The sequence below is a fragment of the Agrilus planipennis genome, unplaced genomic scaffold, assembly GCF_000699045.2.
Source record: "Agrilus planipennis isolate EAB-ADULT unplaced genomic scaffold, Apla_2.0 scaffold78, whole genome shotgun sequence".
Classification (NCBI taxonomy): Eukaryota; Metazoa; Arthropoda; class Insecta; order Coleoptera; family Buprestidae; genus Agrilus; species Agrilus planipennis.
In genome coordinates, this window is record NW_020438928.1 from 1,241,354 (window position 1) to 1,254,150 (window position 12,797).

Genomic DNA, 12,797 nt, shown 5'->3' on the forward strand with positions numbered 1-12,797 from the left:
CAATTATTACAAGACTGCTTATAAAAATTTCGAATAAATGGCAAGTTATATTTTAATATAATAAAATGTATATAAAATAATATATGATTACAAAGGTGAATTAAAGTATGACAGCAAATAAATAATATACGTAATGTTTTAAAATACGTTACCTGTTTCGGTTTAAAAAAGGTTAGAACTCACAAATTTATCGTGTAATAAACTCACTATCAAACTATAAATTAGGTACATGTAAGTAGCAATTTAGTAGTACGCATCTAATAGTGGTATTCAATGTTTTACACTAAGTTTTTAGTCATTATCAGGTATAAATTACTTCAAACTGGGCCGCTGCTTTTGAGATTTGCACTTTTATTATACATTCTTTTATAAATAAAACGAAAATAGATTGGTTGGTGATTTTTTTCGAATAATGGAAATAAGTATTATATAATAAGCGTTGTGCCTCTTGCAACAAATATAACGAGATTAAAGGTCGAGGACATCAAAAATAAAATATTTAAATTTACGTATTAGTGCCTTTTATTTTTTTGAAATTGCCGCTGTGTTTAATACCGGAAATCAACTCCATCAAAATGTGATAGGTTTTGTGTATGTTCAGATTTCGGATTTTGTTAACAGTGATTTCTTTTAAATTTGTTGATGTACAACATGGTCTAATATGAAGAAGATAAGGAGCAAAATTTAAATTTGTTGTTTTCGAAGTGACAATCAATTTCATTTTAGTGGCTTCTCAATTGACAAATATCGAGTTATAAACATAACCTATAAATTGATTTAATGGTGTTATTAACTCCAGTAAACAAGGGCTAGCTAAAGCGTTTAGTGTAACAGACATAAAATTGTATAAGATTTGTAAGAACCGCAAATTCTAAACGATTGTTTTAATTATTATTATAAGTAGCTAGAGACTAGCAGTGTAGTGTATTATATAGTGGTACTGATGTGATTCTCCAACTACTAATCAAAGAGATAACCATAAATGGACAGTAAAATAAATCAAATCGTTTAACTATTTAAAATGAAGTCTAATGGTAATGCATTAAATTTTATTGTTATAAATTTTGTACAATGCTAATCCTTCTCGAATCCGAACATGACCAAAACATAGATCGAATTTATACGAAGATGTCCGAAGGTTGTTCTGGCCGAAATATTAATCCGATAGTATCTGATGTTGAAAATTTACATTTTATTAATAATATAGGAGCCAGCGATAAAGAAATTGACTTAAATAGTAGTTATGATCATGGATATGCATCAAATTCTGGGACCGTTCTGCCCAACCTTTCAAGTTCAAACTGTCAAAACGCCGAAAGTGAGGTTAAATTTTTAAGAGAATGGTTGTTGTTGCACTTGGATTTAATTCAACAGCAAAATGACGAAATTCTAAGCAAGGAAAAGACAATTTCAATGCTTAAACAAGAAAATGAAATGGTATGTTTTATTTGAAGAATAAAACATTGTAATTAATTAACGTCATTTTAGCTTAAAGAACGCCTAAACAGCTTTCAAAAAGGGATCTCCTCCCATTCTCAAAGAACAACAGAGTCTAATTTGGATAAGTTTATTACGAATACTGACTTTAAGATAACGGAAGTTTCCCATATTGTTAGGGAAGAAAAAGAGGAAATTCCCTTACTTTCGCTCTCTACTGAAACAAATTCTATAACTGTAGAAAAGGCTGATTATCCCGAAGATCATAAACCTGAAGAAAATTCTTCATCTAATGTGAACTCATGTACCACTTACTACAATTGTAAGTTCACATCAACTTAATATTTTTTTCTCCTTGCCATTTTCATTTTATCTTTCATAAAAAGAATTGTAACTTACTCAGGAATAGAAGAAATGTAAATATATTTTGACAATGTATAATTCTCCTCAGTCAATTGCATTACTTTTTTTTAGTGCCAGTAAATAACAGTGATAGCACTCAAGTTGATGAAAAAGCACAAAAAGACAACTTCAACAGCTCTGATTGTAGTGCCCTATTAAATAATTTAACAGAAAATAATAAGTGTACAGATAACATACCAGCAGCCACCTCAGTTGATGTTTCACTAAAGAACATACGAATGAGTATCCGAAGGAAAAGATTATGTAGCAACTCTTCCATTTTATCAAATAATGATTCCCTAGAAGAGAAAAACCTAACAAGAAAATTAAGAAAAAAAAGAAAATGTAAATATTTTCATATTCAAATTTAAAGGATTTTCCTTTTTACTTTTTTTTGTTGTTATTAGGTTCTCTCAAAAACGATAAGCTTCTAATGTGTAATGAACAGTATCTAACACAGACTGGAGAAGTAAATATACCCTTAACTGAGCCAGATGTATATAATGAATTTACTCGGCCAACAAATTTAGAAGTAAGTTTCCAAAATGTTTTTTTTTTTTTTAATAATTTATGTTTTATTTACTAACTTCAGGTTCCGAGATGGAGGGTAAAAGTGTACACCAGTTGTTATACAATGGAAGGAACTGAGAATTTAGATGATGAAGTATTCAATAAACGGCACCTCAAACATGAAAATGATGAAAGAAGAAGAAAACGGTAAAAATAGTGAAAACCTTATATGTAAAAACTGTTCAAAACCTTTTTATCCTGTCAGATGGGATGTCCAAAGGATACGTGAACAAAGGATAGTGGAAAAATTGAAACAGAGACAAGAACGAGTGGCTTCTGGTTCAAAAGGAGAGGATCAGTCTGAACCTGTGCAATCACTGTGGCCCTTGCCTGAAGACATTAAGTATTTAGAGGTTTGTGATCAGCTCCCAGTGTCTGCCCTAGGAGCACCCTTACCTCGTTTTACCCCCAGGTAATATTTATCGTTGCTTTTTACTCATAAAAGCTTACTGTTGCAAATCTTGTAATCCAGTCGTTAGAAGATAGTTACATCGACATTGGTTACCTAGCAATTATTACAAGACTGCTAAGGTAAACAATCATTTTGCAAAAATAAAAACTCAGAAAAAAAAAACAGAAAATTCTCATTTCGTTGGTAAAAAATGATATTTTATATGTTGTATGCATTTATTGCTACCTTTTATTAGTATATTTATATGTATATTTTGTTAATAACACGATATAAAATTTTTATTGCTATATTGAGTATAACATTCTTTAAAGTGAACAAATATTTAATGTGAACCACTGCTGGTTTTTTCGGTTCACACCATCTACTGTCTAACTATAAGCAGCATATTTTATTTTCAAAATGAGGACTTTAAAAATATTACTCAAAAAATAAATAAACCTAACAAATCAAAATTAAATTTGAAATTTCAAAGATTACAAAATTGAAGAGGTTTTAACAAGTTATAAAAAATGCTTATAGCTATACAAACTGGTTAAAGTAAAATAAAAACGAATTTTTGAAAAATACCATATGTTTTGTTATTGTCAATACGTGTTATGTATGGATTTCAATTTAACCTGAGGAAAATTAATTTCTGCAGCCATGGTCTTTATAGTTCAGTATCACCTATAATTATAAAGATTTCTTTTTATTTCGAAACTCATTTCATTGCAATTTCATAACATGTTTTTTATTTTTCTTTAAAGTGAATTTAGCCTTCCTTGGCTTAACAATCCACATTTAATTGTAAGAAGAAATTCAAACAGACGATGTACAGGTCGAAGAAAAGGTACAAAGAGATAAGATCAATAAATTGGAAAAGGAAGCAAAAACAATCGCATTTAACAGACTGTATGGACATTTGTACATAAAACTTGATAGATCTCTAGGGATACCATTTACTTCGTTTTTTTCGAAGTACTCGTGTCGTAGTATTGAGATTATTAATAAGCTTAAAATTTTCTTTCTTATTTATTTTTTTTGTTTAAATTTTGAAATGAAAGTGTAAACTAAGTACAAAGCTATTTTTTGATAAAGAAATAATTACAATAAATTGAGTCACTCTCATTTCAAAGCACCTATTTGTACAGTAGCTTTAAGTTTAATAAAACACTTGTCTCTCATCTCATCATTCAAATAATTTAGATGTACAGTTTTGTGAAATTAAGTAAAAAACAAGAGCACTCTTAGTGGTTTATTTCTTTTCCTATCAAAAGACATTGAAATTATTTCATAAACAAGTATAAAAAAAAGCAAATAATTTTTAGTGTCCTTTTAATTTTTGCTGTTTATTTCATTACACAGTATGAGTCCAACAAATACCTTTGGTAATATTAATTTGAAATCATTTTTTTCGATTTTTTATTTACCCAATACAAACTACCTCAAATTAATGAGGGAAAAAACCTTTGGTAATGTTCAATGATATTTTTGATTAATCTTTTGCAGTAACTAATTTACTAAAATGTCAGCGGTTATGTAGTCACTATCGAAACTCTTTTCCTTAGTAAACTGTAAAATAATTGAGGTTATGTATAATTCAAAAATGGTGACGTTAAAAGTCGTTATTCGTAGCTTATGAAGATTTTATCACTTTTGAATAAAATACTTATTTAATAAAACCTCATGGCTTTACCATCTATTTCGGGAACCCCAAGAAGTCATCTTTCAACTCCAAAAAGTTTAATCAACAAACGTTTAGCAGCAGAAACACCAGAATGTTTTACTTCTGTCACTGTAGAAACTCCTGTTGCATCCAAAAGAAAAAACAGCAAAGACAGTTACGATGAATTAAGCAATTTAACAGTAGCCGTGCGTGTTAGGCCTATGAATTCGAAAGAACTGAGTCATGTTGGAGCTTCAATGATTGTTAGAGTTCAAAAAAATGAACTGCTTATTCGATCGGTCCCTGTCGGTGCTATTAGTGTGGGTACTGATCATTTGTTTCAATATGATCACGTCTTTTGGTCGTGTGATAAAACTGGCTTAAATTATGCCTCACAGGAAGACGTATTCAGTTCTCTTGGCAGACCTTTACTTGCCAATGCTTTTCAAGGCTACAATGCATGTTTATTTGCTTATGGCCAAACTGGCAGTGGTAAAAGCTACAGTATGATGGGACCCGAGAATGACGCAGACTCCAGTGAAAATGCTGGAATAATTCCACGATTTTGCAGACAATTATTTTTACAAATTGCTGAACTGTCTTCTTCACACATTGCTAATGTGGAGGTCAGTTATTTTGAAATATATAACGAAAAAATCCACGATTTATTAGCCCCCGAAAATGGCAAACCACGTAAAGCGCGTCCTGCCTTAAAAGTTCGAGAACACCCAGTTTGGGGCCCTTATGTTGTTAACTTGAGTGTTCATGTAGTACAAACTTATGAAGAATTGCGTTCATGGCTTTTGCGTGGTAACAAAAACAGGGCTACTGCGGCCACTGTAATGAACGAGAAGTCTTCGAGATCTCACAGTATTTTTTCAATTGAATTAAGCCTTAGTGAAAAAAATAAAGAGGATAAATCTAGTAGGCGTAGTAAAGTCAGTTTGGTGGATTTAGCTGGAAGTGAAAGATTAGGAAGTAGTTACAATTGTGAAGAGAAAATGAAACAAGGAGTTAGTATAAATAAATCTCTTCTTACACTTGGAAAAGTTATATCAGCTCTTGCAGAACAACGAAAAGGTGTTCAGTTTGTACCTTATAGGGAATCAGTTCTTACCTGGTTACTAAGAGTAAGTAAAATGTTTAAAATCAATAATGTCCAAAGAGTTTACTACACCTCAATGAAATTTGCATTGTTTCCAGGAAAGCCTTGGAGGAAATTCGCATACAACGATGTTGGCTACAATATCACCATCTAATGCCCATTCCGACGAAACCTTGTCTACTCTACGCTATGCTTGTCAAGCTCGATCAATTGTTAATCGAGCCAGAGTGAATGAAGATCCCAACGACCGACTCATTCGTGAATTACGAGCAGAAGTCGAACGTCTTCGAGCCTTAAGGTTGGATTATGAGAGAAGCAGCTCATCCACTTCTAGTATAATACAAATCGACGACGATTCTATTTCTTCAGAATCCGGTCAAGAACTTAAAAAATTAAAACGACAACTGATGTATACAGAAGAAAAGTTATTGAAGGCCCAGCATGAATGGGAACAGAGATTTATGGAGACGAAGGAGCAGCAAATGAAAGAATTACTAGAAGTCGAAAAGGAAAAAGAAGAATTAGAGTCTCATGTTAGGGTTTTGTCTAATGTTAACACAAATGTAGACTTATCTCCCTATCAAACCAATTTTCTTGACGAACTTGAAGACATTTTAACATTAGACAAAGTTGAAGACCAAAGGATTAAAACTTTAAAAGGATTGTGTAACTCAAAACAAGAATATGATTACGAAATTTCATCAAGTCCTTTAGAAAAAACACTTTATATTGTAGATCGAAGAAATAATATGAAAACTTCTTGTCCTGTAAATGAAATAGAAAATGTTACAGATGAAGACCAATTTAACAAAATAATTGAAGGTCTTAATTGGATTAATATTGAATGTGAGAAAAAAATTAGTAAAAGACTTTCAAGAAGTGACGTTTATGGACCTCTGAAACAAATTTACGACGCTCTTAATGCTCTCAAGTTTGTCACTGAGGACGACGAAAGTACGCGTTTAGCTTTTGCTAAATTTAGCAAATCGTTTCAAGTATTTGAAACTGCTCTTCAGAATAAATTGAGCAAGACAAATGGTGGACAGAAAGCCGTTTGCTTCAGACTTTAAGCATTTTAAATTTTATACTTCATTAATTTAATGTTTTAAATCTTTTCAAGTTTGTAAATTTTATAAAAAAAGTACGTGAGCCACAGAAATAACTTATTCGTGTTACCATTTCTTTTTTATATTCGAATGTACATATAAAATGAATTTTAGTTAAATGCATTATACATAAAATAAGCAATTTTGAAAGGCTGTTATTTTACTGTTTAGTTTTAATATTTTCTTTTCAGTATTTAAGTAAACATACTAAAATTGCGCGTGCTACACGTCAAATCAGATGCGCACTATCTTACTGCGCAGCATAGATTAGATACACTATAATCTCTTCTATATGCTACGCAGCAACTTGCTGAGTACAACATGCGTAAACGGGCTTACCATGTCCTTGTGTAGTTTTTACCTTATATTCTGGTAATTAACCTACTGATTAATTAATTTATATACTGATCCTCTGACCGATAACCGATTTACATGCGGACCATTTAATTTGTTGTTGTTTAAATGTTTCTCGTTTTTTATAATTAATTTACTTTCTAATAACAAAAAAATGCGTAGAAGTACAAAACTCAATTTTCGGGGTTTATTTTTATTTGTGAAAGTAGTTTCACTGTATTAAAATTTTGCAAAACATTTGACGGCCAATGATTTTCAGAAACGGAAAACCAACTGTTGTAGTGATTTGATATGATCATAGTTTGAAAGTATCTGATTTATATGTCATTTTAATTAGTACAATAATGTTTAATTAAATGTATAATAAATTTTAGCGCGATATTTATAAATAATAAATCAGGCTACACTCTCAATCCGTGACTTTAGCCACTATCACTTTATCTNACAGTTGGGACGTTCAAAATTGGCATACCCCGCAATAAAAACTGTCGCATTTTACTTCCTTCTTTCAGCTTACTAACTACACTAGAACGATTGCTGATAGAACGCCTACTTGTACTCACGACAGACATTGCAGGGAATATCGTAAGCATAGAAAAGAGATGTCAGGTAGGAATTGCAGCGGACACTAACAAAGAAAAAGGAATAACATTACACTAACTAATGTGTAACAGAAAGAGATGCAGACAAGCCGAATTTGAGCATGTTGCCAGCATCGGACTTTAAATAAAGTTCAACGTTCTCAGGAATTTAAGAAAGCAAACACGCATATCTCAAAATACTTAATATGCTAGGGAAATCTTTAAGTGAAATTGGAGTACGCCTTTGAAAAATTACCTGACATCTTTTCAATCTACGATAGTAATGCTCATGAATATAAGAGTGTACTCGAGAAAAGAGAAAACTATTAAATTTTTTAACCATTATCATTGGAAATTGGAAGTAATTTCTAAGAGCAATGGCCAAAAAAACGAAACAAACCTATCGTACTTAAGAATTAGTGGCGGATTTAGCGAACAGCAATGGAGAAATTGCCGAATCCTCCTTCCCAGGAGAAAAGCTCCACGGTCCCATTGAGCAGCTATTTTAATTACGAAATCAGTAGCATTTCTACCTCGTGTTCTCTGCCTTGACCATCAAATAAAATTACTTTCGGTCCATGCAGTAGAAAGTAATCATCATCATCATCATAAGGTCGTCAGTCCTAAGCCTGGTTGGACACGTACCTCCACTCTATCCTGAGCTAAATTTCGCATTTCCCTAAAACTAGAACAACCCACATCCTTAACTATTTGTGAACAGTAATCTAATCTAGGTCTACCTCTACTCCTCCTAACTCCTGTNATCCCACAGGATTGAGAATATTCGACCCCGCAAATACATTCGTTGAAATTATCTTGCGGAATTACATATAAATGGTAAAAAATAACAGTAATAAAATAAAAGTTTAACAACTTAAAATAAAGTATTATAGATAAAAAAAAGGGAAAAAAATAATGTTACAAACCCTGTTTGTTTTTTGCCTTCCACCTGTTAATCTGTAGTAAACTCCTATGGATGCCGAGATGAGAAGAACTAACACCAACACGACGTAATCCCATGCACCAAAAACATTTAATTCCACTGTCATTTTTACAATTTTTTTGGTTTTCTATTAATTTATATACTTCCAATAACTTTTTATTTAATAAAATTCTAATTGTTGCATGTGCCTATTAAGTACACAGGTGATTTATTCCCAAGTGAACTACTGTCCCTGCAAATCAACGTGAAACGTAACGTGAAACTTGATAACATAATCTTCAGTAAATTAAATACTGAATTAAAGCATCAATTTTAATCCTCAGAATTTGATAAGCATGTTGTTAATAAATGACGTAACATTGAAAGATGAGATAAAAGCCGAAATTAAAAAACTAATCTTTTAACAGAAAAATGATTACATAATTAGATGCATTATTTAAAATATATTCTTTTAATAATCCGGTTGTTTTATGACAAATCGAAAAACATTAACTCAGCACGTGAAAACCGCTTACCAGTATATTTGATTTGCTTGTTTCTGTTGCACACTACGAATAAAACACCAGTTGCTTAACAATTGGCGATTAATTTGCTAATAAAAATTAACTACTAAATATACTATAATAGCATTCAGTTGTCGTTTTATGAACTGCAGCAATTAAAATTTATAAAAACAACGTCTCTGTTGTATCGTAATTACGCTTTAGTAAATGGTTTCAAGATTTAAGAAAGCATAGTTTATAATCACAGTTTTTTATTTGCATATGGTGTCAGAAATAATTTACCGCAAAATACATCCTTTCATAATCTTATTTTAAAATAAATTATGCACGTATTACACGATTATTAAAACATTAGGTAAATGTATGTGACCTTTTTTTAACGAATAACAAGTATATATAAAACGACTTTAATTAAAAAAAAAACAATGAATTTCTTAACACTATGAAAATATTCATGCGATAATGAATGTTACTGGTTATGTCAACATTCCAAAAACATAATATCCCAACATTTTTGTGATTAATAAGTTTCAGAAAAATAAGTTACGCATGTAGATAAATAATGTCCCATCATACTGACACGTACAGGCAACCCAGCATACAGAGTAACAATGGAAATGTAGATAGAAGAAAGGGAAATCAAGATAGAACAGAAGATACAACAAAGGGAAATCGATATGGAAAAGAAAATAAAAGAAAGGGAAATCAAAATGGAACAAAAGATTGAGGAAATTTCTTGCTCGAAAAATAACTTCCCTCTAGTGCGAGAGCTGACGATCCCGATACAAGCCCATCAAAACTTACTCCTTCCACTTTTGATGGAATTATTTCGTGGTCCGTTTACCTGAAGCATTTCGAAGCAGCGGCAGAGGCAAACCCATGGACTGATTCAGAAAAAATTACCACAACAATAACTTCTTTACGAGGAAAGACGCTGAATATATTCCAAGGAATGCCCTAGTCTCGGCATTATGACTTCCACCATCTTGTCAACCGATTAGAAATGAGAAACGGTGATAAACATTTATAGATAACAATTACGTATACCCGACGCAAATGAAAACCAGTAGCCAACGAAGTAACGAGACGCCTGGTAAGATTAACCTACACTTAGTCCGTCAAAAGTTCGTAGACGAAATGGCAGTATAAACGTTTATCGATGAAGTCATGGAAGGTTAACTACAGCAAATCCTTACATTAGCACGCCATAAGAGTCCAAACGAAACAAGCCTCAGAGGGTTATGTACAGGTGCGACAAGTCGAAATCGACGTTGGCACAATCACAAAAGATGGTACTGTGTTGCTCATAAAAGAATGCATAAAAGATGCAACCAAAGACACTGCTACAGACCAAGAGAATGAAATTCAAAATGTTCGGAATATAGAAGAGCTCAAAATTCTTTTTTCGGGATTGCAAGAAGTACAGTGGTCATCCGAAATTCTGGAATTGTGAAAGAATGGGCCACCTAATTCAAGATTGCCACATCAGTAAAGCATAAAAGTTGGAGGACTAAGATCAGTCAACTATACGGGACGCAAAATGGCTCATCCCAATAAGCTCCCGAACACTATCATTCGACCTGATGTGGTATCGGAATGGGGAATTCAATACAATATAGAAATCAAAATTGGAAACGTGATCTTATACAATTGGGTATTGACGGCAAATATAGCAGATGATGCTTTACAAAACCCGATCATTAAGAAAATCATGTGAATTTATAGTAGATAATGTAATCATTGGATTGGCTCTACTTCTTCTTGGAATCGACTTAAGCATTAGCACTTCTACAATGCGCATCAATGGACAGGAGATAGTAATGTCAAATCTCAAGTCGAAGCTTGCCACTTATAAGGTCATTATAGAGAAAAATCGAATAAGTCAGCATAGATGACAATAACAGCGGATTGGTGAGGGTAGTCAAACAGGAAAATTAAAACTCGACAATGAAACCATTATTGGTGGGCCGTACGCTCGTAAGAAATGGAACATCATCTGATACCTATTAGAATAGTCAGTATGTAAAAGACTTCGAACAAAAGATCTGCAGAGTTGGGAGCATTTGAACCAACAGCTGAAATCCATCACAACTTTAACAGAACTGGTGAAACGGTCAAGCTGTTTTCAACACGTCTTTGCCCTCTCAGATCAAGACCAACTTAACATACCACCGCATCAACACTGAAACAGCAAGGCTTATCAAACAACCACCTAGAAAAGTTCCTTGGGTGAAGCAAGTAGCAGTCAAAAATCTTATAAAGAGCATGCATAAACAAGGGGTGATCGGAACATCTCAAAGTTCTAAGGCTTCCTTTATAGTGCTGGTCCGCAAGAAAGATGGTTGCACAAGTAACGTAGAAGTCACCTTTGAGACAACCGGAAGAACACCGGTAAATATTTTATTTAGGAAAAACTCAGGTTGCCAGAGCACATGATGATTGGTCGTCCTAGAGAATCTCCACTACCCACTCGCGAATACGCGGGCGATCTACAATAACGACTAGAAGGGATGGTGACTATACCGTTTAGTTACTCGACACATCAATAAAGTTGCCTATCGAATTCAGGAGGTTCCTCGGACGATCAGTTTTAGGAATGGAACAATGTCCCGTGTACGCAACCCATCTTACTGTCACATGTAGGCAACCCAACAATATCCATTACCCTCTCATCATCATCATAAGGTCAGTCGTAAGACCAGTTGGACAAGCACCACCCCTTTTTCTATCCTGAGCTAGTCTCCCCATTTCCCTAAAACTAGAACATCTCACATCCTTAACTATTTGTGAACAGTAATCTAATCTAGGTCTACCTCTACTCCTCTTAACTGTTTCTGCCTCTAATATGTCTCTGACCAGACTTTCATGCCTGAGAAGGTGTCCTACCAACCTATCTCTGTTCTCATATTCTTCTAATACTCTTTCATTTCTAACCTTCTCTATCCACGGTATCCTCATCATTCGCAGGTAACACCATATTGCTAACGCTTCTAACCTTTTTTTCCGCCGCGCCCACCTTCCATGTTTTGCACCCGTACAGTGCCGTGCTCCAAACATACACCATTAACAACCTTTTTCGAATTTCTAAATTAACCATTCGCGAGTATAGAAGTGACTTCTTTTTATTAAAGACGACTCGACCCTTCACTCTGCTTTATACTACTCCTTCCGTCCTGACTTATCTAACTTCGTAGACACCTAAAATCAGCCACTTCTTCTGATATTTCGTCTCCTATCTTAATATTCGCTCTTTCCCTACTTTTTCGTCCCTTGCATATCAGTATTTTTGTTTTTCTTTTATTTATTTTCATACATTTTTATACTGTTTTGTCAATACCGCTTCCATTTTATTTAAAGCTATCTCAAACTCCTCCTTGCTACATGCTAATACTGCTATATCAACTGCTAATCTAAACATAATAATCTTTTATTACCCTCTAACCCCATTTATTACCCTCTAACTAAAAATTATCTATTTTTTCATATAACTGAAATACTTAAGTAAAAATTATTTAAAATTGTATTTAAAATTTTTATATAAAATTGCAACTTATAATAACTTTATTACATGAAAATATTTAAAATATTTTGAACTGTTATATAAACACAATCGTCATACCTATGCACCAAAAGTGCATCGATTTGTGTCACTTGTATCGTTCCATTTTCCGTGGATTTTCATTGCTGGGCTATCACCAAAACTTAATAATTTCGAACAAATGGCAAGCTCTGATTTAAT

At 33.0% G+C, this 12,797-nt stretch overlaps 3 protein-coding genes across 4 annotated transcripts in view; 2 read left to right on the plus strand and 1 right to left on the minus strand.

Moving 5' to 3' along the window:
• LOC108733724 (putative sodium-dependent multivitamin transporter) overlaps positions 1-339 on the minus strand; it is a 22,885-nt gene extending 22,546 nt beyond the window's left edge. Inside the window, exon 1 of the mRNA XM_025974126.1 lies at positions 153-339. The gene's annotated coding sequence lies outside the window, so the exon portion shown is untranslated. The remainder of the gene's footprint in view (positions 1-152) is intronic.
• Positions 340-568: 229 nt separating this feature from the next.
• On the plus strand, positions 569-4,046 carry LOC108733725 (male-specific lethal 1 homolog). Of its 2 annotated transcripts, XM_018465014.2 has the most exons (8): positions 569-1,034; positions 1,208-1,437; positions 1,489-1,759; positions 1,912-2,184; positions 2,247-2,371; positions 2,432-2,556; positions 2,615-2,821; positions 3,568-4,046. In XM_018465014.2, exons 1-8 carry the CDS (start codon positions 1,022-1,024, stop codon positions 3,662-3,664), a joined length of 1,341 nt encoding a protein of 446 aa, XP_018320516.1. In that variant the 5' UTR covers positions 569-1,021; the 3' UTR covers positions 3,665-4,046. The 2 variants fall into 2 exon arrangements, with proteins under 2 accessions (XP_018320516.1, XP_018320515.1); XM_018465013.2 differs by having other exon boundaries at positions 569-1,437.
• A 361-nt stretch (positions 4,047-4,407) lies between these two features.
• Positions 4,408-6,819, plus strand: LOC108733723 (kinesin-like protein KIF14). Its single transcript, XM_018465010.1, has 2 exons — positions 4,408-5,596; positions 5,670-6,819. Exons 1-2 carry the CDS (start codon positions 4,487-4,489, stop codon positions 6,639-6,641), a joined length of 2,082 nt encoding a protein of 693 aa, XP_018320512.1. The 5' UTR covers positions 4,408-4,486; the 3' UTR covers positions 6,642-6,819.
• The last annotated feature ends 5,978 nt before the right edge of the window (positions 6,820-12,797 follow it).

Coding starts and splice junctions, on each gene's coding strand:
- LOC108733725 (XM_018465013.2), top strand. CDS start 1,072: ATGCTAATCCTTCTCGAATCCGAACATGACCAAAACATAGATCGAATT. Junction 1,438..1,488: donor TTAAACAAGAAAATGAAATG/GTATGTTTTATT, acceptor ACGTCATTTTAG/CTTAAAGAACGCCTAAACAG. Junction 2,185..2,246: donor ATTAAGAAAAAAAAGAAAAT/GTAAATATTTTC, acceptor TGTTGTTATTAG/GTTCTCTCAAAAACGATAAG.
- LOC108733723 (XM_018465010.1), top strand. CDS start 4,487: ATGGCTTTACCATCTATTTCGGGAACCCCAAGAAGTCATCTTTCAACT. Junction 5,597..5,669: donor TTCTTACCTGGTTACTAAGA/GTAAGTAAAATG, acceptor CATTGTTTCCAG/GAAAGCCTTGGAGGAAATTC.